General features: G+C 42.9%; 2 protein-coding genes across 2 annotated transcripts; both read left to right on the forward strand.

Moving 5' to 3' along the window:
• Positions 1-10,668: 10,668 nt before the first annotated feature.
• LOC120746650 (butyrophilin subfamily 2 member A1-like) lies at positions 10,669-14,072 on the forward strand. The gene is made up of 3 exons (XM_040052089.1): positions 10,669-10,822; positions 11,682-12,023; positions 13,672-14,072. Exons 1-3 carry the CDS (start codon positions 10,774-10,776, stop codon positions 13,788-13,790), a joined length of 510 nt encoding a protein of 169 aa, XP_039908023.1. The 5' UTR covers positions 10,669-10,773; the 3' UTR covers positions 13,791-14,072.
• Positions 14,073-19,168: 5,096 nt separating this feature from the next.
• Positions 19,169-21,373, forward strand: LOC120746651 (V-set domain-containing T-cell activation inhibitor 1-like). Its single transcript, XM_040052090.1, has 2 exons — positions 19,169-19,628; positions 20,211-21,373. Exons 1-2 carry the CDS (start codon positions 19,307-19,309, stop codon positions 20,387-20,389), a joined length of 501 nt encoding a protein of 166 aa, XP_039908024.1. The 5' UTR covers positions 19,169-19,306; the 3' UTR covers positions 20,390-21,373.
• Positions 21,374-24,090: the final 2,717 nt, after the last annotated feature.

Raw genomic sequence — 24,090 nt, forward strand, 5'->3', positions numbered from 1 at the left:
GTATGTCACAAGCCTAATGTTTTACTTTCTGTTTAACCATCTACTTCCTGCCCCCTCTCTGATTCGTGTGAAAGCTTAATGCTTCCTATAATCACTCCACTGTCTACAGCCTCCTGTCACAGATGAACACTCTCCAAGTCCTCCTAATTTTTCCGTCGGACACTGGCGCCACCGGGCCCTCTGACCACCACCAGTAGGCAACAGGTGAAGTGTCTTGCCCAAGGACACAACGACCGAGACTGTCCAAGCCGGGGCTCGAACCGGCAACCTTCTGATTATAAGACGAACTGCCAACTATTGAGCTACGATCCCCTTGGTGGCAAGACGGGTAGAGGGGACAGAGAGAGAAAGAGAAGAAGAGGATCTAAGACACCAAGATGGGCTGGTGATCTGAACCAGGTCAGAGACATATGGAGGAGAGAGATGATGAATAGCCTTAAATGTATACACGAGTATTTTGAGATTGATACAATATTTGACCAGGAGCCAATGAAGCTGCTGCAGGACAGTATTGATGTGGTGGATAGAAGGAGTCCTGGTGATGATACGAGCAGCAGAGTTCTGGACGCCTTGGAGCTTGTGGATGGATTTTTGAGTAAGACCAAAAAATAAGTGAATGACAGTAATCGATCCGGGAAGTAACAAGGCTATGAACAAGAATGGCAGTGGCATGTGGAGTGAGAATCGGACGGAGCTGATTAATGTTGCACAATTGAAAATATGCAGACCGAGTGGCATTATTAATGCGTGAATTGAAAGACAGAGTACTATCGAGGATGACACCCAAACTTTTCACAGAGGAAGAAACGAAGGCGTGCACCGAGGACAGCATGAGTAGTTGTGACTGACAGGTGCCTACACCATAAATCATTAGAAACTGAAATCTATGCGTGTGTTTTTTAAATGTTTGCTGCGACCTGATGGTCAGTTTTTAGTGCAAACTACAAACATTCTGATAGATGCATAGATCAAACACTGCAGTAATTAAAACCCGACAAGAGCAAAGGCCTCTGGATAGAGTCTTTGCAGTTTGCTGATGGCGTCAGTGAAGTCTTTCATGGCTGTTTCAGCATTTTCATCTGGTGCTACATAAACTACAGAAGGTCTGCACTGGATAATCAACAACACAATTATCTATCTACATCAGAGCAGTAAGTGCGCACACTGTCAGACATGTGCACCAGGATTTAATGTAGAAGCACAAACCACCTCTCTGCCACATTGTTTGGGAGCTCATTACTTAACCACACATCCATGAAAAACATGTAATGAGCAGCAGTGGATAACCTTGTGAGGGTTACAAACAGAACATCAAATCTCAAACAGTACACTTCATTTTGAAGATCTACAATCTACAGTGTGAAAAACCATCAGAATGAACATTTAAAAGGTAAGTAAACAAATTTGATGTCGAGGACACAAACCCCAAAAGGCACTGAAGAAACAGTAAGACACAAGCGAAAAAGGAAGACTGAAGCTATAAGTACACAAAGGCTAATAAGGGTAATCAAAGATGTGAAATCAAATACAAGAAACAAAAGGGTATCAAAGTAAAACAGGAAGCAATGTAAGAAGGGAACAAAAAGAGCAAGATTAGCATTAAAATACAGGAGAATATAGAGGAGACAGAATAAACCGGAACTCAAAGTGTTAGATTTGTATTGTTGATTGTCATTTATGCTTAGAAATATTTAACCATATATGCTTAGAAGTGTATAATCATTTGTAGATTGAAAGAATGTCTCATCCTAGGAGGTCTGTAACAGCTCTGTGTAGCATGAAGGGGGAGGGCGTTCACTCCCTCTACAGAGTGTTCTGGCATAGATCACACACCTCCTAGGAGAGGTCGTATCTTCTCTTGCTGATATGTGGTATAGCAAACACACGTATATCTGTTTAAGTATAAGAGCCTTTTGTTCAGATGGACCGCTAGACTCCTGGCACCAGCTTTGGGGAGTCTTCACAGGGTCACATCTGGACCTCACACACACACACACACACAGTATTCTTTGTTCACATGTATACCTATGTAAGATGTTATATGTTAATAACCCTATGCATATTCATGTAACCACAATAAAAGGAGTGCTATGGGGAGCCTGGCTGAGAGTCTGACGGAGGCTAGGTGGTGGGACGACACTTGGGCCCAGCCAGATTTCCCTCATGCATGAGTAAACCAGCCTGCTTGTGTCTTGCTTTGCAGTGTAATTATATTGTCTTCAACGTTCCAGCAGATAGGTACAAGCTACAAACCTATCACAAAGAATTAAAGATAAACTACCAACAGAAACTTCATTGGAAAAGGTAACAAAAATCTGAGATTATAATCATAAAGAAACCAACTAAGAAAAGGTCTGAACAGAATCGTGGATTGTAATTTAATTTAAGTTCGTAGCACACAACACCAGGTTCAGTTTTAACTGCCTGTCTCACTGATATAAACTGAGCCAGAGTTTCTAAATGCGCATCCTGCAGTCAGTGTGTGTTTGCAGATGAAAGGTAGCAGTGGGCGGTGTTCTTGCAGGACCACCAGTCTTTTAGCCTGTGGTTAACAGATGTTCCACAGCACTGTAGTCGTTCAGTTTCCTGTTTAAACAGGAACATGTGAGCAGATTGCAGAGGTGCAGGTGTTTCTCACACCGTCACATGTTTTATTACACAATGTTTGAATCTTTTGACAGGAGAATGATTACATGTAAGTGCTTTAAATCCATTAAACTTCCATTACTACCATTCAGTCTTTGACTGGTCCATGTTTTCTTCATGTATTTATTTATTCATCAAAGCATAATATTCCAGTTTAAATCTGCGGCGTCGCACGTTGTTCAATCACAGAGATGTGATGACCACAATCTGACAGATTAAACAGGAACTCAAAAGTGATGCTCAGTGATCACGCCAACAATGTCATCACAGTCTTCAGCCAGTCTCTCCCTAGCTTGGGTGGGTGGTGCTGTTACCACAGGGATAAGGTCACTTCCTGTCACATGTGTAATCAGAGATTTGTATAAAGAGTCAAAAAGAACTGAGCTTGATAAATAACTGAAGAGACTAAGAGTGTTACCTGTGGCTCTCCATCGATATAAAGATACCATGAGCAGAGTGGAGATGAAGTATGGACAGAACACCACCAGGTGGAGGGAAACCCTGGACACAAGGTGGGGGGAGGAGGGTTCATGGGCAAGGGTTGTGTTTGTAGGTTTGCCTGCAGAGAGAATCCCACCTGTTCAGTGAATATGTGGATGAAGTAAGAGGTGAAATTAGAGTGAAGCTCCTCACCTGTGACAGTGATCCAGCTGGATGGAGACTCTCCATGACCGCTGATGTCACACTTGTAGAGGCCTTCATCAGACCTGGAAACATGCTGGATGGTCATGTGACCTGTAGGCTGCTTCCTGATGAGGGAGCCATCTTTATAGAAAGCAGCTGGGAGGTTGGAGGGAGTGGTCTTTGTTTTACAGAGCAGAGTGACGTCATCTCCCTCCATCACAGGGAGGACAGGACTCTGCAGGATCACTGATCCATCTCAACACAGAGACAAACTACAGCATTTCATCCATTTACACACAGCTTCATCAACACTAACTCCACACACTCAGCTTACCAGTGACTGTCAGGTTAACCATGTTACTGATGGGACCCTCTCTGGACTCACACCAGTAAACTCCACTGTCCAGTGGGTCGATGTAGCTGATGTTACAGGAAGAACCAGCTGATCTCCCCCACTCATCTCCACACTCAGCTCCGGTGTCTCTGCTTGTGTCTCTCCTCAGAGTCCATCCAGCAGAGCTGTCGTCCTCCTCACAGCTCAGAGACACAAAGTCTCCTTTAAAGACCTGAGAGCTGCTGGGACTCACAGTCAGACGAGCTGTGAGGAAGATGCATATTAAGTACAAGCCAGCACTGAGGTCCAAAGCAGACCTGCTGTGGGGAACTCTGTGAGCTCAGTCAAAGCTGATCAGTTTTTTTTTTTAATGTGAACCTCCAAGAAAGTTAGAACAGTTTCTTCAGGTGAACATACTTCCTTTATGCTTTTGGTAGCATCGATGAACTTTCAGCAGGCTCCTGGATAGCTTAGTGCAATAACTATAATATCATGCCACAATATAAAAAATGCTCAGAGCTTCTATTACGGTGTAGCTGATATCAGGTTTAAACTGTGACAGGAAAAGGTTACTGACCTTGGTTTGTTGTGCAGATCAGCAGTGAGGTTGAAACTAAAGAGAAATAACAGGTTAGTTTAAAGCTTCACATTCAGGAAAAAAGCAGCAACGCCATCAGTCTGGTCGATCTACAGACTGAAGAAGCAGAAAACAGGAAGTGGTTTTTTTTCTCTTTTGTCTTCACAAACTGGATGTTTGTGAAGCAACACAGTGAGAGTCCTTTCTTTTTAATCCTTTTCAGAAACCAAAAACATCACAGCATACTTACAGAGCAGCCAAAGTGAAGAAACTTTCTCCATCTGCAGGTGCTACTCAACTTTGATCGGTCCACACTAGCATCAAGCGAGAGCCTCCTCCTCCTTCCTCTCTTACAGGGTGGTAGTTCTGTAGTTTCCACCTCTCATCATTATGAGAAAAGGTTTTGTTTGGCTGAAACATGTCAGTAGGAGAGATAGGAGGCTGTCTCCCAATTCAGGGTCTGCAGCCTTAAAGTACGCATTTCAAGGCCGATTACATCACAGCGGCGCGCCGAAGGCTGTCCCAATTCAAAGGCTGCTCGAAATGCGGCCCTGAAATGCGGCCTTCATTTCCCTGAATTTTAAGGCTGTGGCAGTGTAGACTTCGTGGTCCCATATATCCCACAATTCATAGCGCGGCAGTCGGTGTGGAGAATTCTGCCGCAGACGGCAGAAGCGGAGCGGCCGAAGAGTAAACTGTGAAAAGTAAGTACTGAATATTATGTCACTTATTTATGTGCAAATGTTTAATAACGAAGAACATTAAAACATTACTGTTGGCCACATGTCGGCAAAGTTATGTGACATTAGTGACGTTTGTACTAACTTGGTTTTAAAGCCTTTACTTTAAAATACAGTGGGGCAAAAAAGTATTTAGTCAGCCACCGATTGTGCAAGTTCCCCCACCTAAAATGATGACAGAGGTCAGTAATTTGCACCAGAGGTACACTTCAACTGTGAGAGACAGAATGTGAAAAAAAAAAAATCCATGAATCCACATGGTAGGATTTGTAAAGAATTTATACGTAAATCAGGGTGGAAAATAAGTATTTATATATACAACCAGAGTACATCCAGGCATCCACTGACAATTCAGGGACCAACCACATCAAACTGGGAATGCTGACTTGCATCTTAAACTCCCGTCTCTCATAATATGAGAATTAGAAGACACAGAGTAAAGTCTTTAACATCAGATTTGGAAGGAAAAACAAAAAGATGGTTTCATGTCTCATCAGTGTTGCTCATGAGGGGTAAAGGTGCAGTAGGCCTCTCTTCAGTATGGTTCAGGACTGAGATGAGATGTGGAGAAACAAAAGTATGACACTGCAGAGCAACTAAATCAACGTTACAGAGGATGCAATAAGATAAACAAGGCTGCGTCGACTCACAGAAACATAAAAGTCTATAAGGTGCACTTAAAATCCTTTAATAGTGTCAAAAATCGTCAGTGCGCCTTATGTATGAATTCTGGTTGTTTTAGTACGACTGCTTGATGGATTGTCAGAGCATTACGGCTACACTAGTCAGGAGTCTCAGAGAGTAATACCCACTGTGCTTCAACATAATATTACTGTCTGTGTATAAGGACCCCAAAATGACACCTGTTAAGAGACATGCTTACAGAGCGGATTTCAAACTCATGGCTATCAGTCACGCAGTAGAACTTTGGAATAGAACAGCTGCGAGAGAATTCAACATGTGAATCAGCTGAATAAAGTTTGACTTACTGCCAAAGGAGTGCGGACAGAGGAGACTGTAATTCCAATTACAAAAAAAACCTCCAAATACTTGTCAGAGGATGACTCAAATCTGACCCATGCCCAGAAATGAAACCCTCGACCAGTAGAAATACAACCTTACTTCCTGCCAAGATTCTGGGAATCCCAGCACAGAGGGCAGAAATTTGACAGGTGGCATATTTGAATTGATTTTCGTGTAAGATGTTGTTGTCTGAAGGTGATACTGACACCTATTTGACACGAGTAGTAATATAATCTTGACAAAACTTACAATATAGTGAAAGGTCTGTTACTACAGGTTAGCTGCCTCCACACTTACAGTGCTGAGACGACCACTGGCGTGAAAATAAATAAGCAAAACAAACGAAGCAAAATAGACACACAAACTGAGTGACATGACTTCTTGTAGTGAGCCACATCCTCTTTTTTTTTTTTCTTTTTTTTTGCCTGTCCCGTTTGGCTCTTTTGCCATCAGAATTGTTGTCTAAAGGCAAAGAAAGATGCCCAATGGATTTACTTTACCAAATTGACCATCCCAGCCTTGCCATAATGGTCCATTTGATTCACCTTTTATTGTTTATTTTATTTTCACTTACTGAATATGAGACAGACTTGACTGGGGGAAAGAAGGGGAGAAAGAAAGAGGGAAAGAGAAACAGCTAAGAAGAGGGATGGGGGAGAAGGGCAAAAAACAAAAACCAACAGAATGAGCAGAAAAAAAAAATATATATATATATAAATGCATCTATCGATCACCTGGATCACCTGCTGAGAAAGAAAAAAGAAAACAAGCAGAAGAGAACAAGAGTAATAGAATAAACAACATCACAATGATATATGGGAATATGACAGTAAATACTAAATATTAAACATTATTGTGCAGCACATAAGATCAACAGAACACAGTGTGCTTTGAGGTAGGAGCCAAAAAGGGTGTAGTTTGTGGGTGTGATCACCCGTGTGTACACCTGTGAGCATGGACGCGCTTGTTTTTGTTTTTAAAAGGTTCCTTCATGTAATGATCTGCTAGAGGGTGTGGGGGGGGGCACAGCCCCGTCCTCCAGGGCATGAAGCAGGTATGGAGGAGATCAAAACTCCAGACATCCAGAGGCCCCCAGAACACAAGAGACCAAGGAAGACCAACAGAGGGGCAGCCGCGCCACTGTCCCAGTAAGAGCTGAGGAGAGTCCCAGATGAGGGCTACACTCAGCAGCCGCGGAGCAGAAGCCAGGGGGAGTTGCAGTGACGCGCCCGTGAGCTCCGCCGGCAGCCAGCTGTGCCTGAGTGACCGAGCCCCAGGCCGAGAGGCCAGGGGCACCCCACCTCCGAAGTGGCCCGAGCGAGCCCCAGGCTCCAGGCCCCGATAAGCGGCCGCCAAGGAGTGAGCCGGTGTGTACCCGGACGCCCATCCCCAGACACAAAGAACCACCAACGCCACCGACACCTGAGGGAGTCCGCCACTGGCAGGGGAAGTGGTGGTAGGGGGAGATAGGCCTCCAAACCTTGGAGGGCCTGAGATGTCCCCAGAGAGGTGGCGCCTGACACCCAACCTGACATATAGACACAGACATACAGGCACACACAGACACAAACATCCATTCCCACCCTCATGCTCTCATATGCACTTACTCCACACTCAACCAACGTGGAGACAGACATAAAGAGACGCTGTACACACGATCACACTCCCCAAGCGTACTCTACAAACCGGGTCTAGGTACCCTTGCCCCTGGGGGGGGAACTGCACCCAGACCCAGGTGGTGTTACCCTTTTCCCTGCGGTGGGGGGAGGCAGACCGCCCCGACTCCACAGCAGCAGGGAGGCCCCACACTCCAGACCGCAGTCAGACGGCCAACTCCTCCTCCTAGCCCCCCCGCTCCAGCAGGCCGCAGAGAATGGGGGTGAGAGAAGACTCCAAACCTCCCTCCACCCGCTCATTGTAGTGTTGATGCATGTGTGTTCTAAGGTGCATTTAAAACCCAGGAGGGCATGGAGCTACCTGCCAGAGAGCAGCAGGTATGTCTACGTGTATTTAACATTGAGAGGTGGGCAACGACGCCAGGGGTGGGGTGTACACCCTGATGGTACTTTGGACTCCGTGTATCGTGCCCACCCCCAAGATCCTATATGTATGTGTAATGAGAGTGTGAGTAATGTGAATGTCTAAGTTGTGGGATAAAATTGAGGCAGAGGCAGCCAGAAGGGGACAGAGGGGGGGGGTAGCCTCCTCTGCACCCTGGTGACATACCCCTACTCCAAGGCCCTGCATGTGTGGGTGGTTGTGGTGGAGCGGGAAGAGGGAGGCAGCTGGAGATGGGGAGGGAAGGAAGGGAGGGGCAGGTGACACCTCCCTGGGGCCAGCTCCCCCGCTGACCCCAGGGAGGTGTCACCTGCCCAAGCAAAATAGTGATAAATTGGTGATAAATTTTAGGTTGTTTTCTCAGGCTTATATTATTTTTATGTGTGTATGTGATGCGTTTGTTTGCCTGTTTGTTTGTTTTTTATATTTCTGTATGGACATACTGCAAATCACTTTCCCATTAGGGACAATAAAGTTACCATTGACATTGCATTGACGTTGACATGAAACCCACATTTCCTGATGTGAACAAAGAGTGGAACAGGATTTCGGTTATTTAACATGCCGACTCCCTCGCCTAAATGAACTGTCTCCACATGTCTCTTTTCCCAGTCTGTCCCAGGAGAGTGTCCCAGTTGTTTATTGACATAAACTCATATTATACACAACTGGTCCCATTTCACAGTAGGGCAACTTGCATGTGAGAAATGGAGGTTTCCTTGACTTTGACTTGACTTGATACCAGCTAACCAGGCCTGTGAAAGTGGACAGTTAAATAAAGCTGTGATGTATAAAGGTGAATTCGAGTTGGTTAACCTTCTGCTCTCATATTAGGGGTCATCACAGTAGCTCATCTGCCTCCTTCACTCAGTCTCTAACATCCTCCTCTATTGTGCCAACTCAGCTGATTTGCCTATTTTCTTTGGTAAACAGAAATTCAAATACGTCTGAGTATTAAACAGCTAGTGGGATGAAACATGAAAATACATTTCTGTAGAAATACCACACAGAATTGTGGTGAAATGAGTCAAACATGAACATCCCTCAAAACTGGGGCACACTTTTGTTTAACTGCAGCTTTAAAAAGAGTAAAGGGGTGAAAATACAGTATGAGGTTCAGCAGAACCTTCAGCAGGCTCCATGGATCAATTATTGTATTGTTATTATTGTGTCACACTACAGTGAAGAATGAAAAAAGAACTGGGCCCTTAGAAAGTTGTAGTTCACTTCAACAGCCTTCACTTATTAGGCAAATGTGAACCACAACACTCAAGAGACAGAAATCCTGTGGGCGTCGTGTCACAAAGGGCATCTAGCATGAAAATCAGCCAACGTTAAAAAAAGTTCCCACTGTGGTGAAATAGTGAGCAGCTGAAAGTAACTGTGACGGCAGAAGGTTTGTGTTGCTCAGCGGTGACATCAGAACTAAAGAGAAATGACACTCAGGTTTGAGTTGTAAAAAACTTCCACAGACACTGTTGGATCGGTCGGGCTGTAGATCGATGCAGAATAAACAAACAGTTCTGGTCTCACTTTGTGTTCGTGAGGAGGAACGTTGGGGTGATGAACCACGGGTGTGCTTGATGCTGATGCAGAACTGTGGAGAGCTAAAGGTGGAAGAGCCGAAGACAAAGAACAAAGGAGGAACACGAAGAAAGGAAAGTGATGAAAACGATTCTTCACCACAGTGAAGAAAAAAAAATCCCCAAACGTCTGTCAGACAGTTTCAGAGTCTTCATGAGGCACATGAATGAACCTCAAATACAAATGTGCCAGCTTTGACTACTGTTGTGAATGTTTCTGTGAATAACTTATCAATTTATGAGGAACCAAAAATGCTGTCAAGATTTGAGCGTTTAACCCCCTCTCCAATGCACTCTGAGGGCCTGTAACTTTGAAAAACCTGTGAACACAAATTCCAAAGAGTTCTTAATGGTTAGTACCCACATTTCTTTGGCGTGAAAGGAATGATTCATTTTACCAACATGAGCTCATCACAATCGTTAACAACAGAGAAGTGAAACTGTGTGAACGCCCCTGCTCTCTTTCCTCCCTCAGGCCTGTTAGGGACACGACCCTCTGTTATGCCACAGACAAACAGAGAAGCCACCATCAGTTGCAAAAACATCGGCACTGTTCTTAGTCATTTTAAGATAAAGCTACACACACAAAAACTACACACCACAAGATCCATCACCCTCCTCCTGAGGAATTTCTATTTTTCATATTTTGTGCCATTTTTAAAAATACAGCAACAACACTGGGAATAAGACCTGAGTCATCAGGATGGCATCCATGAATAAATCAGGAAGACGATACTCCAAGATGAGCTGACGGAGTGACTCTGAAGATGAGACCGAACAGGAACATACAAAATCATGCAGTCTACCACTGACACACAGGCAGAGGACAAAACATGAAGAAATCTTACTAGTGTGTAGAAAATGGCCATGTTAAAGCACAGCACAGAGGCCCTGAGCACCAGATCTATAGAAGCCAACATGACCCTGCAGCCTTTTCTGAAATGCAGCTCGAATTCCTGTAAAAAGCCTGAGATGAGAGACATCATCTAAACTGTATGTCAGATTCCTAATGTTTTACAGTTTTTATATAATATCATGTTCATATCATGAGCATTAAATAAGTGTGATCTCACATTCTCTTAAATGCTACTTTCCTTTGAACCTCCCACACTTTGTCCCCCCCTCTGATTCGTATGAAAGCCTAATGTTTCCTATCATAACGCCACCGTCTACAGCCTCCTGTCACAGATGAACACTCTCCAAGTCCTGTTTTTGGCTCTAATTCTTGGATCTACAGGTGAGTGAAAGAGCATGTTTACATTATTATTATTTAATGGTATTTCTGTGGAAAAGGTTTCATGTTTTTTAAATGGTAATGTTACATTTGTACATTTCAGTTGGTTACCAGTGGATCCACATGTTTCTGTGCTGCAGAGAAATGATGCTATTAACATGATAATATGAGACAGTGACTCACAGGCGATCAGAGAAATGCGGGATTTTTAATTTTAGGCACACTGACTCTTTGATGTTGCCAAGGTTTTTAATTATTTATTTATTTCTACTTTAACTTTCCTTCCCTAGAAAATGTTGTTACAATAACCTGTGATCTATATTTGAAGTTTAATTTTTACAGTGTACTTAAAGCAGCAGTTTGATAAAGTTAATATTGTTACAAAAAGGCTTTTGTTTTCAATGTTTTACAGCATAGTCACAATGGATTCCTTAAAGTGCTTTCCTCTGTTACAGTGAGGCCCGTGACCTCAAACTATTTAAAGTATTTTTCTCGTCAGTGCTTTGCCAACTTCCTCGAAAAATAACAGCTGTGGGGGATTTCTTGCCTTTCTAGTCGGCCTACTGTTAATATAGATTCACTCTGTGGTCACAACTACTGTTATCTGATTTGCATTTGGATTGCGCTCGCACATTTGCATTTGTGGGCAGATTTTTGAGATTTCTAAGCAAAGGCACACACAAGGTGTGTGTGTGTTTTCATTTTTCAGCTTTCAGTTGAAAAACTGGACTATGACAGTGTGCTGCTTGTAAGTAGCAAATATGAGCCTGTCCAGAATGATTGTAATGCACTAACCAACAACACTAATCCAACTATAATTTGGGGTGTGCAGTATTTCTGGATTCTTTTCTTTTTCTTTTAGACGAGAAAGAAGTGGAGGTTGGAGAGGATGCAACTCTCGATTGTCAGGGTCCCCATGAAGGCAACATCTTACGGGTAGCATGGACCAAGAGTGACCTGAAAGTAGATGATTACGTCTTTTTCTTCCGGGAAGATCGTCTTTACAAAACATACCAGCATGAGTCTTTCAAAGGTCGAGTGGAGCTGGAAGACCCAAACATGAAAAGTGGAAAAATGTCCATCATTCTTCACAACGTCACCGCTAATGACACTGGAACATATGAGTGCCACATCTCATATGAAACAGATCACAGCCAGAGGTCTGAGATTAAGCAGGAAACCAAGCTGAAAGTTACACCTGCAGGTGAGTTGAAGCCTCGAGTGTGTCCTCTGTATCTGTTTGTCCCTCGATGAGCAAGACTAGCCGGTTAAATCAAGAGTAAGAATTCACTCTTCCTGCTTTCATCCATTTTATTAGTCATGTCCTGGCTTCAGGTATGTACTCTTATGATTATACATTTATTGAACTGGTTTAAGGCAGCACGGTGGCACGGTGGTTAGCACTGTTGCCGCTCAGCAAGAAGGTCCTGAGTTCAATTCCACCATCAGGCCGGGGTCTTTCTGTGTGGAGTTTGAATGTTCTCCCCCTGTCTGCGTGGGTTCCCTCCGGGTACTCCGGCTTCCTCCCACCGTCCAAAGACATGCACTTAGTGGGGATAGGTACATTGATTAATCCAAATTGCCCATAGGTGTAAATGAGTGTGAATCTATCCACTTTCCTCCTGTTCTGTTACTACTGTGTGAAGCACAGCTAAGCAGACAGACAGCTCTTTGACCAGTGACAGGTGTGCTGTCTACTTTATTAAGACGGCCCTTCAAAATGTAAAGTAAAACTAACAGACATCAGGAAACATGTACTTCAGTCTCAGGGTCGACGCACTTATGGTATCAATTTCAATATCCTACGTCACCTGACAGGATTTTTTTTTAATTTGACCTCTGACCTTGAGGTTAATATCCCTGAGATTTATACTTGTCTGAGATTTTTTACTAGCTACAGCTATGGTATTGATTTTTAATTCCTCTTCCTTCTCAAGTTCACATTCACAAACTTGAGTGTCCACAACAATCCCTCATGAACATTTTATATCTGAGTGATAAAAATTAAACAAGGTGCAATGAGACCTGAAGTTACATAGTAGCCTGTTTCTTAAAATTAACGTCTGTAAAAATCACAATTGTACTCAAAGTACCAGAAAGTAATAATAGAAAACATGTCAAAAGCTCAAAATACTCAGAGGCAGTGTTTTCCACAGAGTCATAAATAAGGATGGAGTTGGGTTCATTAATGACTATTAAACCATCGCAAGCGCACATGTGAGAAATATTTCCTGCTTCTGACTCTGCCTAGCTGTTACTAGCTATCGCAATGCAACCTATGAACAGACAAAGCAATAGCGCCACCTGCTGGTGAGATTTAACCCAGCCCACTTCCACTCATCAAATTCGAGGTCAAGGTTGGGGTTGAGTTTATCCCAGGTGCCAGAAGGCTACAGACAGGTACACCCTGGACAGGTTGGACAGGTTGCCAGTCAGACAGAAAACCATAAATACCAGTTTAGACTCACCAGTTTACCTAACGCGTGGATGTTCTTCAACTGTGGGAGGAAGCTGTCAAGAACCCATGGCCCCAGCCGGCTGGCCACCATCCACTGTGTTACCCTGAGTGCTTTAAAACAAGTGTTACACTGACAGTAATGAAAGCGAGAGTGAAGGAGAGAAGCTGACAGAGTAAGCATCGTCAGAGCTTTCCAGTCATTTTGTGGCCACTCTGACAATCCGTGTGGCAACATTAAACCAGTTCAGGCCACAGTAGATAGATTTAGCTGAGGGTTGAAAAGGTTTTCAGTGAGAATCAGGAAACAGGTCATGATTCACAGTGAAGCTGGTTCCTGTTCTGTTCTTCTCTCATCACCTACCTAACACACCTGACACCTGTTTCTGTCCTGCAGTTCAAAGACAAGGAGCCAGGGAGGAAGCAGACAAGAAGGATAGATCTGTTGGACTTATATCCGGTCTATCAGTTTCCAGCCTGCTTCTCATTGTGGCTGCTGTTGGATATTTGGTGTAAAGAAAACAGCAAAAGAGTCGGAACTTGGGCTGTGATCGGGCTGAATGACAGGTGAACTGATGGACAGAAATCCAATGAGTGTGAAACATGTCCAGAACTTTCCCTGAAAGTCTTTGCACTGGGACAGGGCAAAAAAAGAAAATCCACTGACTAAATGATAATGGTGATAGTATCTGGTGTGTTTGAGGATCAGACTAACAAGACAAAAACTCTTGCACATGAATATATTACCACTTCATAAAATAGTCACAACTTGTAATTTGAGCCATGTCCTTGAAGGAAACTGGAATATTTTGCAATTCTAAAGGGTGAAAAAAATGCTGCTGTATTCATGTGAGACATCGACGAGAAGCTTGGCAGTATCACACATGGTGGCACGACATTCATGACAAACATTTCAATCAGACGGCAGCAGGTGGAAACATTCACTGAGGGGATGACTCGGCTCTTGGAAGAAAATCAAATAAGCTTATATTGAGCTCCAGGCACATGACCTGGAGCGATCGTGGCTCAAGAGTTGGGAGTTCGCTTTGTAATTGGAAGGTTGCTGGTTCGAGCCCCGGCTTGGACAGTCTTGGCCGTTGTGTCCTTGGGCAAGACACTTCACCCGTTGCCTACTGGTGGTGGTCAGAGGGCGCCAGTGTCCGGCAGCCTCGCCTCTGTCAGTGCGCCCCAGGGTGGCTGTGGCTACAATGTAGCTGCCATCACCAATGTGTGTGTGAATGGGTGGATGACTGGTTGTGTAAAGCGCTTTGGGGTCCTTAGGGACTAGTAAAGCGCTATATAAATACAGGCCATTTACCATAACATGAGGGATTACTTAGTGTAGTCTGAGGCATCCCAGTGGAGGCAGAAGACGATATAGAAGCTTTTCTACTTCAGCTCTGTCTGCTTTCTTTTTTCTTTCCGTCTTTTTTTTCTGACTGTCTGCTTTGATGATGTCATAGACTGTAATAATGTAACTAATGGATTCTAACTGATTAAATGTCCTGCATGTGAATACAGCAGGTTTCCTCAAACTAGATGTCATTGTGTGTGCGTGTGTGTGTGTTCCTGTCTAGCTATCTTTGTGAGGACCGAAATCTGCATTCTACTATACTTGTGAGAACCAACAGTCACTTGTGAGGACTCATCGGTCCTCACAAGTTTGAAGGCCTTTTTGAGGCTCAAAATGTGGTTTTAGTGTCAGGGTTACAATTAGGTTATGGTTAGGGTTAGGCATTCATTTAATGGTTAGGGTTAGGGTAAGGGGATAGGGAAACCATTATGTCAATGAAGGTCCTCACTAAGATAGCTGAACGGGGTTGTGTGTGTGTGTGTGTGTGTGTGTGTGTGTGTGTGCTGCTGTCAAGTCAGTTATTAAAAGCTAACGAGAGTTTGATTAAATGTGCTGGTTTCAAGATTTACATTAATGTTTGGCACATATTTGCTTTTGTTTCTCCCCTCTCCTCCAGACTGCATTTGACCTCAAACAAACACTTGTTACACTCAACTGTCTCCAGTTGACCTGGCCTTCTTTTCCACTGTCATCTTCTTCTGAGTTGTAGGTGCTGAATCATCCACACACACTCTTTTATCTTCATTTCTGCTGCAACGTTTAGATAGTAGGATCTAAATGTAGGATGAAAGTATGAATCCATCCTGCTTTCCACCAACAGTTCAGCCTGTGGTGTGACGTGTGGAGGATTTTCTTGACACACAAACTGAGTGTCATACATCACAGCCGACCTGAGTGTGATATGGTTTCTTTAACATGATAATGAGTTCACTGCACTCAAATAGCCCACACTCCAGAGTCACCAAATCGTAATCTAATAGAGCAGCTTTGGGCCATTGTGGAAGTGAGTGATGGACCAAAAATTGCAGAGAAATGTTTCCAGGGCCTTGTTGAATCTATGCCACGAAGAATTAAAACAGTATGAAGGCAAAAAAGGGTCCAACCCAATATTAGGAAGCTGTACCTAATAAAGTGGCCAGTGAGTGTATATTACTTTAATTAAATCAAAAAATGTGAACACATATTTGACGTTAGATTTTTGTGGTGTTGTGTGTCAGTTAAAACAGGTGTGACAGGGCGTTTTTTAAAGAGCTGAGCTCTCCTGATCCTGTGTGATGTCATTGAGAATAGAATAGAATAGAATAGAATTCAACTTTATTGTCATTGCACATGCACAGGTACAGGGCAACGAAACGACCACCAGAGATCACCAGGTGTGAACACGCCTGCAAAAAACTAATTAGAAAAGACATTTTATGACGTTTGAGTGTGAATTTCCTTCCATATCAGATACAAAAACGGTGCTCCGCATTCATAAAACGCGAGTGATATTAAAGTTTCAGTGGTGGAAGATTAGAGTTGGACAGCCTGTTGTTGCATTTAAGTGTCAGTAGATGGCAGCACGAGACCATGGTTTAATCTGGGCACAGCAGACAGAAGGTTGCAAGCTGGTGACTTTACCTACATACATGAGCCGGAGTTCTGTCAGACTAACAGACTTTTTTCAAATGACCACATGATTATAAAGAGATGTATCACTGATGCATTTACTCCTAGAGATCATTTCCATTTATTCCTATAAGAAAATCCAACACATTGTGTATAAAGGAGGATTATTGGTGGAGTAATAGGTTTTCCTCACTTTACAGGATCTGAACATCTATTGAAAAAGATCATAACTTAAAGTATAATGGAGATAATACTAATCCATGTAACACCAGTAAATATTATTCCTCTTTACAGTGTTTACATACTTACTTCTATTGCTGCTTCTCATGAAATGTGTTCATATTTGGATATTGAGTCATGCTCATTTTTATGTCCACTGTAATCATTAAATGAACCCAACCCACGCCCACTATACACCGTGACTACAGCATGGTGAGTTTTTGCCTGCTGGTACCCATCAGTTGCCTCCAAAGACCCACAGGCTGACCAAACCCAGTAAGACTCTTCTTCTTCTTTAGCGTGACGGCTGCCTTCACCTCCGGTGCCCACCATCTGGTTCGGGGTTCCCACCATGACACTCACCAATCACTTTGTGGCCAAAGATTCTTGTAACTGCTTCAGCAATGGAGGGATGTGTGTGTGTGAGTCACCGCAAGGTAGCAAGGTTGGTGCAACACACACAGGAATCACTCGATTTTTTATATATATAACTGCACTACTCTTCTGTGGCACTAATATTACAGGAAATTATCATGGTTGTTCTGTGAAAGAGGTTAAATATATCCACCAGCTGTGATAAAGCACATGTACGTAGGAGGCCCAGGTCCTTTTAACTTTCCTGAAACGGCACACTTACACAGTTTGTTCTGAAACCGCTGAAAGACGTTCCTGCTGCTTCCAGTCTGTGGCTGAGGTCAAGCTATTTTTGCTCTTTGTGGATTCCCCTGTCTCTCTCTCGCTCTCTCTGACCACAAACTATGAGCACAAAAGAAGAACAAAAAGTGAGACCAAAGGTTACTGACCCCGTAAAAGTGCCAGCTCACTGTTGTAGTGTTAACAGCATAGTGCCACACAATAAACTATACATAACATTATACTTACTGGCATCATTAAAACATTGTGTTCCATCCATACTGTAGTCAAATAATATTTATAATTGTTTTATGTTTGTCAAACAGTGAAAGAGAACAAGATGGAAACTCAATCACAGCAGCAAACATACAAAAATAAATCCACAAAAACTGAAATAATTGATAAAGACAGAATGTTGTTTAAAATATCTTTTGCAGATGAATCATAAAATATCATTAAATTATTTTTAATTCATTGATTTTGAACAAACCTTTCCTTAATTTGTGTGTTGAACCCTGTTTAAAGAAAAGTGATGTCTGGACTGAAGCTAGGTCTAAAATATGTCTCACAGTGACAGTTTGACAGCTTCTGTTTGTCAGAGCTGTCGAGTGACTTGAGGACAGAAGAGGAAGATGCACATGATTAACCACAGAGCCGTCAGTCATGGAAAACATAAAGCCAACATGCCAGGATGTTTACAGCTACAAAACTACTAAATTATTAACCTAATCAAATTACAGATAGAGTACACAGGTGAAGCGAACAATAAGAATTACATTTACTGTCTGTACAGACACTTATGTAAAACTTAAGTCTTTCTTTACGTGTCTTATTAACCCTGCAGGGAAACTTTCATCAGAAACAGGAAACTGGAAACCTCAGAGCTGTTATTGACAATTACATGTGGGGAAAAAGCACTAAAAATAACACAAAAAATCCCACAAAGCATAATAACTACAATGTGCTCATTCATTAAAATATTTCTATATCTACACTATTTAAATATTTAAAGTTGCTAAATATTTAAATAGTAATGATATAGCAAAATTTGAAATACCTAAAGTACTTTGATTATTTCTATATCTCTCCTTGCTTTACTCTGTGGTGAACGAGACCACGTCACATGATACAGTCATGTGACGCGGTCTCCTTCAGTGGTTTCAGTTTTACAGATTTCTTCTTTTTAATGTTTCTGTGATGAACGATGAACAGTGATGAACGGTCAGTTCAGGAATCCTTTCAACAAAAGACTTTAATTGGCAAATAAGTTTAAACATGGTTGTGGCACAAGGGCTTGATGTGAGCTTGAAAATCTTATTTAAAAAAGAAATATCCCTGTAAGTCATGTGACTGTCCGTCACTCATAAATCTCCTTGAAGGAAACACCCACTTGAAGTGGGTGTTGTGGGTGTTATAGCCTGTTCAGCTTCTCTGTTAACAACCTGATCTGGGATCTGTAGAGCAATGAGAGATGCGTTCAGGAACATCTGCGATGCTCTTCTGGATTCTGCTGTTTGCCTGCCTTCTGTTGTTCGTGTGTACAGGTGAGATTTTACTCTTCTATCAAAGCAGCGGCCTCGTGTCCCTGTGACTGTGCTCTTAGACTGATTCACCTTTACTCTCACTCTAAACACGCACAACAAAATCAAGAGTTTGAAAGTCTTGACTTTGTCAGTGTTACAGTCAGGTGGGCTGTAGGCAGAGGTGACGATTACTACACTTTAGTGTCCACCTTAAAGTTTGCAGCAGATTTGCATTTTATTCTCACATTTTTGCTTTTTTGTGTTGTTTTTTTAATCACAAGTTTATCATCGTCATCATCCAATAACGTCTGTGATTGGTGCAGGCAGCAGGGCTCATTTTGAGTCATGTGACCTCATTTTAATGTGACAGTCTGAAGCAGATGAAACCAGAAACTGCTAGAATGAAAGTGTGAAAGCAAAAACATTGCTCATAATCTGAAACTTTGGCCACGCCTAATAAAAGCCAGGTAGATGTGTCAGTGGTGTTCAATAAGAAATAAAGGTAGTGTTGCTTTTTACATTTTAAAAGTTGAAAAGTTCTTTAAAATATTTTAAAAAGTATGCAGAGATAAAGTGCCTCAAAACTGGATGAAACTCTGGATTTTTGCCTTGTATGCATCTTGTCTGTTTCCCTTAGTTACTCCTGGCGTTCACACTAAACAGTCAGTGTTTCATTAGATCCCACAGAGGTTAACATGGAGCCTGGAAAAGATGCCGTTCTTCAGTGTCATCATCCAGCAGATTCAGAGATTGCCGTGTTGGAGTGGCGCCGACCTGAGTTTGCGTCCAACGAGTACGTGTTCTTCTTCCGAAATGGGCGCTCGTATGAAAACTACCAGCACGAGTCCTTTAAAGGCCGAGTGGAGCTGAGAGAGCCGTCCATGAAGGATGGAGACGTTTCTGTAACTCTAAAGAACCTCAGCATCGGTGATGCAGGAACATACCAGTGTCGGATTTTATTCACCAAAAGCACTGATGAGCTTAAGTGCTTCATTATGCTCAACATCACAGCTTCAGGTGAGTCTGCTTGTTAGGATAGTTGATAGAGGTGGAAGTTATCTAACAGCCTCTCAGCCTAATTGTACCACAGTGCTACAAAGACCCCAGTGAAACCTGCACCTGCTGTCCTACATAACCTTTAATAACACAAAAGGTTATTAGGTCATGAACGAGTAGAGCATCATCAGATGATCCCACCTTCCTCTCCCGTCCTTTCTTTCTTATGTGATGTGCTGGTGTTATTCTCTGTGATCACTGTGCCACCTTTTAAACCATTTTAACCGCGGTGTTGTTCTCACTTACGTGTACTTTCACCTGTAACTTTGGCCTCCAACAACAATGAAAACAAGATAAAAAGACTGAAAATGATTTTTGTGCTTCCAAGCTCACTTCCTGCCGAGCTGTGGCAGATTCAGTTCAGTTCGATGAGACAAAAAAGGAAATCAAGGAATACAAAACAAATTCTCCTTGGTTGAATTTTTTTTTCTTATGTGCCCCAAAGCCTCTGAATGAGCTGCTGACATGTTTCAAAGGGTGACAATACTAATGTAATAAGTACACAACTGTTACATTTGTCCTCACACTGTGTCTGCTCTGCAGGTGTCATGGATGAAGAGGACAAACAGATGTGGAGAGACAAGGACAGAGGGGATGAGGACAGGTCTCCTTCAGATAAAGTTGGTGTGTCTGTGTGTGCTGTGTTACTTTTTATTGTCATTGTTGTTGTTGTTGTTGTTGTTCTAAGGTACATAAGACAAAGGAAAGTATCCCCCACTTAAGTACGACATCAGTAGTCATTTACGGGTACTAATTTTTCTTCGGCTTTACAAACTCAAACAATGTGCCATCACTGAGCGTTAGAAATGTCCTAATGAAGAAAACTAAACAGCAGCATTGTTTGGAGTGTTGTTGAAGTTGAGTAAGTTGTTATATAATGGTGTCCTATAGCTAGCTACAAAGCTATGGGTAGGATATTAAAAACACGTTAGCACAATGGAGGATGAGTGCTAACAAGTGTCCCTGATGGGCGGAGACAAATGCATCATGGGGCAGGAAGAACACCTGAGATGATCCATGAGGTTAGTCATTAAGGCCTACCACTCTGGACTCAAAATTCTTTCCAGTTAATACTTTTTTGAAACCGTTTTGCTGTAAACAAATAAAATGAATGTTTTCTCTTTTGTTTTCAAGGTGTGAGTGTGACTGACTCAAGTTGTTTATTTTTGTTTCTTGGCACATTTATGTTTTCAGTATCAGACACAGTGGGTATTGCTAACAACCACACAAATTTCCAAAATCATATTCACATATTTCATCATATGATATTCAAAAGGATGTGAAGGACGTAAATGTTCAGGCCTAAATGAATTTCAGTCAAATTTAAGAGAAATTACAGCAACTGAGAGTTTCTCTTTGCTTTAAACAGTCCTGCAGAGACAGCTCTGACAGGGTCACATCCATCTGTAGAACATTTCAGGAAAAATGGGCAGTAAAATAGCATTTTTACACACTAAAGGCATTTTTACTCCTAATTTTAGCTCTTAGTGACAAACAGGCCAAAGGGAAGGTCACACTGGTTTATAGAGAATCAGAAGGGAAGAGGTTTAAGTATAAACAGGTGAACATGATGAAAGGAAAGCTAATCAGCTATAATGTTATTATTTAAACATGTAATTTTTACATTTAAGAGAGTTTGAAGCTGGACAAATATGTTTAATGTCTGAGTTTATGTGTCCAAAGTGGTGCCTGTTTACCTTTTTCTGAATTTAGACACTGTCAGTCAAGTCTCTGGGCAATTATTTTTCAATATATAGAAATTACAATAACCTTATAATATAGTAATAATATAATAAACATTTATAACAATAAATCATATTTTTACTTTTTCAATAAGCCTCTTTGATTCTTCTTCTGTGAAGTCTAATAAGTCAGCCTGGATGTGGGAGTGCATGAGTTTCAGTCTCTTTCTTTTTTTGTCACACTTGTTTATATGTTAACTTAGCCAAATAATGATTCATCAGGTGCAAATCATCAGATTTAGATTTATCTTGCTATATTTTTTCCATTCATCAGTTTTCTGAGGGGTGAGCAGTTACACATTTTGCCATAATACTGGGTTTAAAGAGGATACCAGAAACTACAATAAACATGACCCCACAGTTCACTAATTCATTCTCACACCAACAAACCTGAACAGGTAAAAGTGAAGGTCTTGCTCATGTCTCATAAATAAATGTCTCCACACACTTACAGATATGATATGTATGTCCTTTGTTTATTAGAATTTTGTTTAGATGATTTATCTGATATAGCACCTGGGTGTTTTTTTAAAACTGCGTTAATTGTAGTTGCTGTCATGAATTCTTATGAGAAAGAAAAAAAAAAAGCGGGGGAGCTGGCCCCAGGGAGGGGCCACTTGCCCCTCCCTTCCTTCCCTCCCCATCTCCAGCTGCCTCCCTCCTCCACCACAATCACCCACACATGCAGGGCCTTGGGGTAAAGGTGTGTCACCAGGGTGCAGGGGAGGCATCCCCCCCCTCTCTCCCCTTCTGGCTGCCTCTGCCTCAATTTTATCCCACAACTTAGACATTCACATTACTCACACTCTCATTACACATACATATAGGATCTTGGGGGTGGGCACGATACACGGAATCCAAAAGACCATCAGGGTGTACACCTCACCCCTGGTGTCGTTGCCCACCTCTCAATTTTAAATACACGTAGACATTGAGGGCTAGCAGGAGGGACTATGCGCTTACCTGCTGCTCTCTGGCAGGTAGCTCCATGCCCTCCTGGGTTTTAAATGCACCTTAGAACACACATGCATCAACACTACATATGAGCGGGCGGAGGGAGGTTTGGAGTCTTCTCTCACCCCCGTTCTCTGCGGCCTGTTGGGGAGGGGGGTCTGGGAGGAGGAGTTGGCCGTCCGACTGCGGTCTGGAGTGTGGGGCCTCCCTGCTGCTGCGGAGTCGGGGCGGTCTGCTTCTCTCCACCGCAGGGAAAAGGGTAACACCACCTGGGTCTGGGTGCAGTTTCCCCCTCCAGGGGCAAGGGTACCTAGACCCGGTTCGTAGAGTACGCTTGGGGAGTGTGATCGTGTGTACAGTGTCTCTCCATGTCTGTCTCCACGTTGGTTGAGTGTGGAGTAAGTGTATATGAGAGCATGAGGGTGGGAATGGATGTTTGTATCTGTGTGTGCCTGTATGTCTGTGTCTATATGTCAGGTTGGGTATCAGACGCCACCTCTCTGGGGACATCTCAGGCCCTCTAAGGTATGGAGGCCTATCTCCCCCCACCACTTCCCCTCCCAGTAGCAGATGCCCTCAGACATCGGTGCGTTGATGGTCCTTTGTGTCCGGGGATGGGCATCCAGGTACTCACCGGCTCACACCTGGTGGCTGCTTGTCGGGGCCTCTCGGCCTGGGGCTCGGTCACTCTGGCACAGCTGGCTGCCGGCAGAGCTTACGGACACGTCACTGCAACCCCCCCCCCCCGGCTTCTGCTCCGCGGCTGCTGAGTGACCCCTCATCTGGGGCTCTCCTCAGCTTTTTCCGGGATAGTGGCGTGGCTGCCCCTCTGTTGGTCTTCCCTTGTGCTCTGGGGGTCTCTGGATGTCTGGAGCCTTGATCTCTCGCAGCAACGCCATCAGTCTGGTCGATCTACAGACTGAACAAGCAGAAAACAGGAAGTGGTTTTCTTTCTTTTTATCTTCTTCACAAACTGGATGTTTGTGAAGCAACACAGTGAGGGATCTTTGATCCTTTTCAGAAACCAAAAAACATCACATCATCCTTTTACAATTACCAGACTCACCACAACATGGCGATCAAACACAACGAATTAGATCACTGCTGTTCAGGATGTCGGTCTGCAGTCTGACCGTCAAATTAACCTGTGTACTCCATCACACAACCACACACTACAGTGGGCAAACCCATGTTAAACACAGGAGAAACAACTAAACTCTGAACAAAGAACAGGAGGACACAATACTGTTTAAAGTTACGCTCATGTGACACATACAAGTTTAACAGCTCTGCTTCTGAGTCAGCCCAGGATATTAATTCACAAATTTGAACATGACTTTAAATGTAACAACTCAGTTACTATGGATTTGACTGTGGATCTGACAGAGATAAAGTTTGGCCCTGATTTTAAATTGAGTTGGAACAGATAGCAGCACAAACGTCGCAAAAATGTTTGTAACCACTTTTGTTGGATTTGAAGAATCACCTATTGAGTATTTTTCTGAGTATTGGTATAGAGTTTAACATTCTAAAGTCATAAAAACTGTTAACAACAGGCCAGTGTAGCTCTATAATAAGGAAACTGTCATTTCACCTCCCTCTTTCCAATGAAAGCCACAGGCCTGTTTCAGTACGGCAATGGCATGACCTGAACTCTGAATGTGTCATATGACGTGTAAACACCAAAAACCACCCTCACCAGTCTGATGACCAAACAGAGAAAACTC

The sequence above is a fragment of the Simochromis diagramma genome, unplaced genomic scaffold (assembly GCF_900408965.1).
Source record: "Simochromis diagramma unplaced genomic scaffold, fSimDia1.1 OVJJ01000201.1, whole genome shotgun sequence".
Classification (NCBI taxonomy): domain Eukaryota; kingdom Metazoa; phylum Chordata; class Actinopteri; order Cichliformes; family Cichlidae; genus Simochromis; species Simochromis diagramma.

What these genes read in the sequence shown, in the direction of transcription:
- LOC120746650 (XM_040052089.1), top strand. Translation starts at nt 10,774, where the DNA reads ATGAACACTCTCCAAGTCCTGTTTTTGGCTCTAATTCTTGGATCTACA. An exon ending in TCTAATTCTTGGATCTACAG is followed by an intron (nt 10,823 to 11,681) that starts GTGAGTGAAAGA and finishes TTTTTCTTTTAG; the next exon opens with ACGAGAAAGAAGTGGAGGTT. An exon ending in GCTGAAAGTTACACCTGCAG is followed by an intron (nt 12,024 to 13,671) that starts GTGAGTTGAAGC and finishes TCTGTCCTGCAG; the next exon opens with TTCAAAGACAAGGAGCCAGG.
- LOC120746651 (XM_040052090.1), top strand. Translation starts at nt 19,307, where the DNA reads ATGGAGCCTGGAAAAGATGCCGTTCTTCAGTGTCATCATCCAGCAGAT. An exon ending in GCTCAACATCACAGCTTCAG is followed by an intron (nt 19,629 to 20,210) that starts GTGAGTCTGCTT and finishes TCTGCTCTGCAG; the next exon opens with GTGTCATGGATGAAGAGGAC.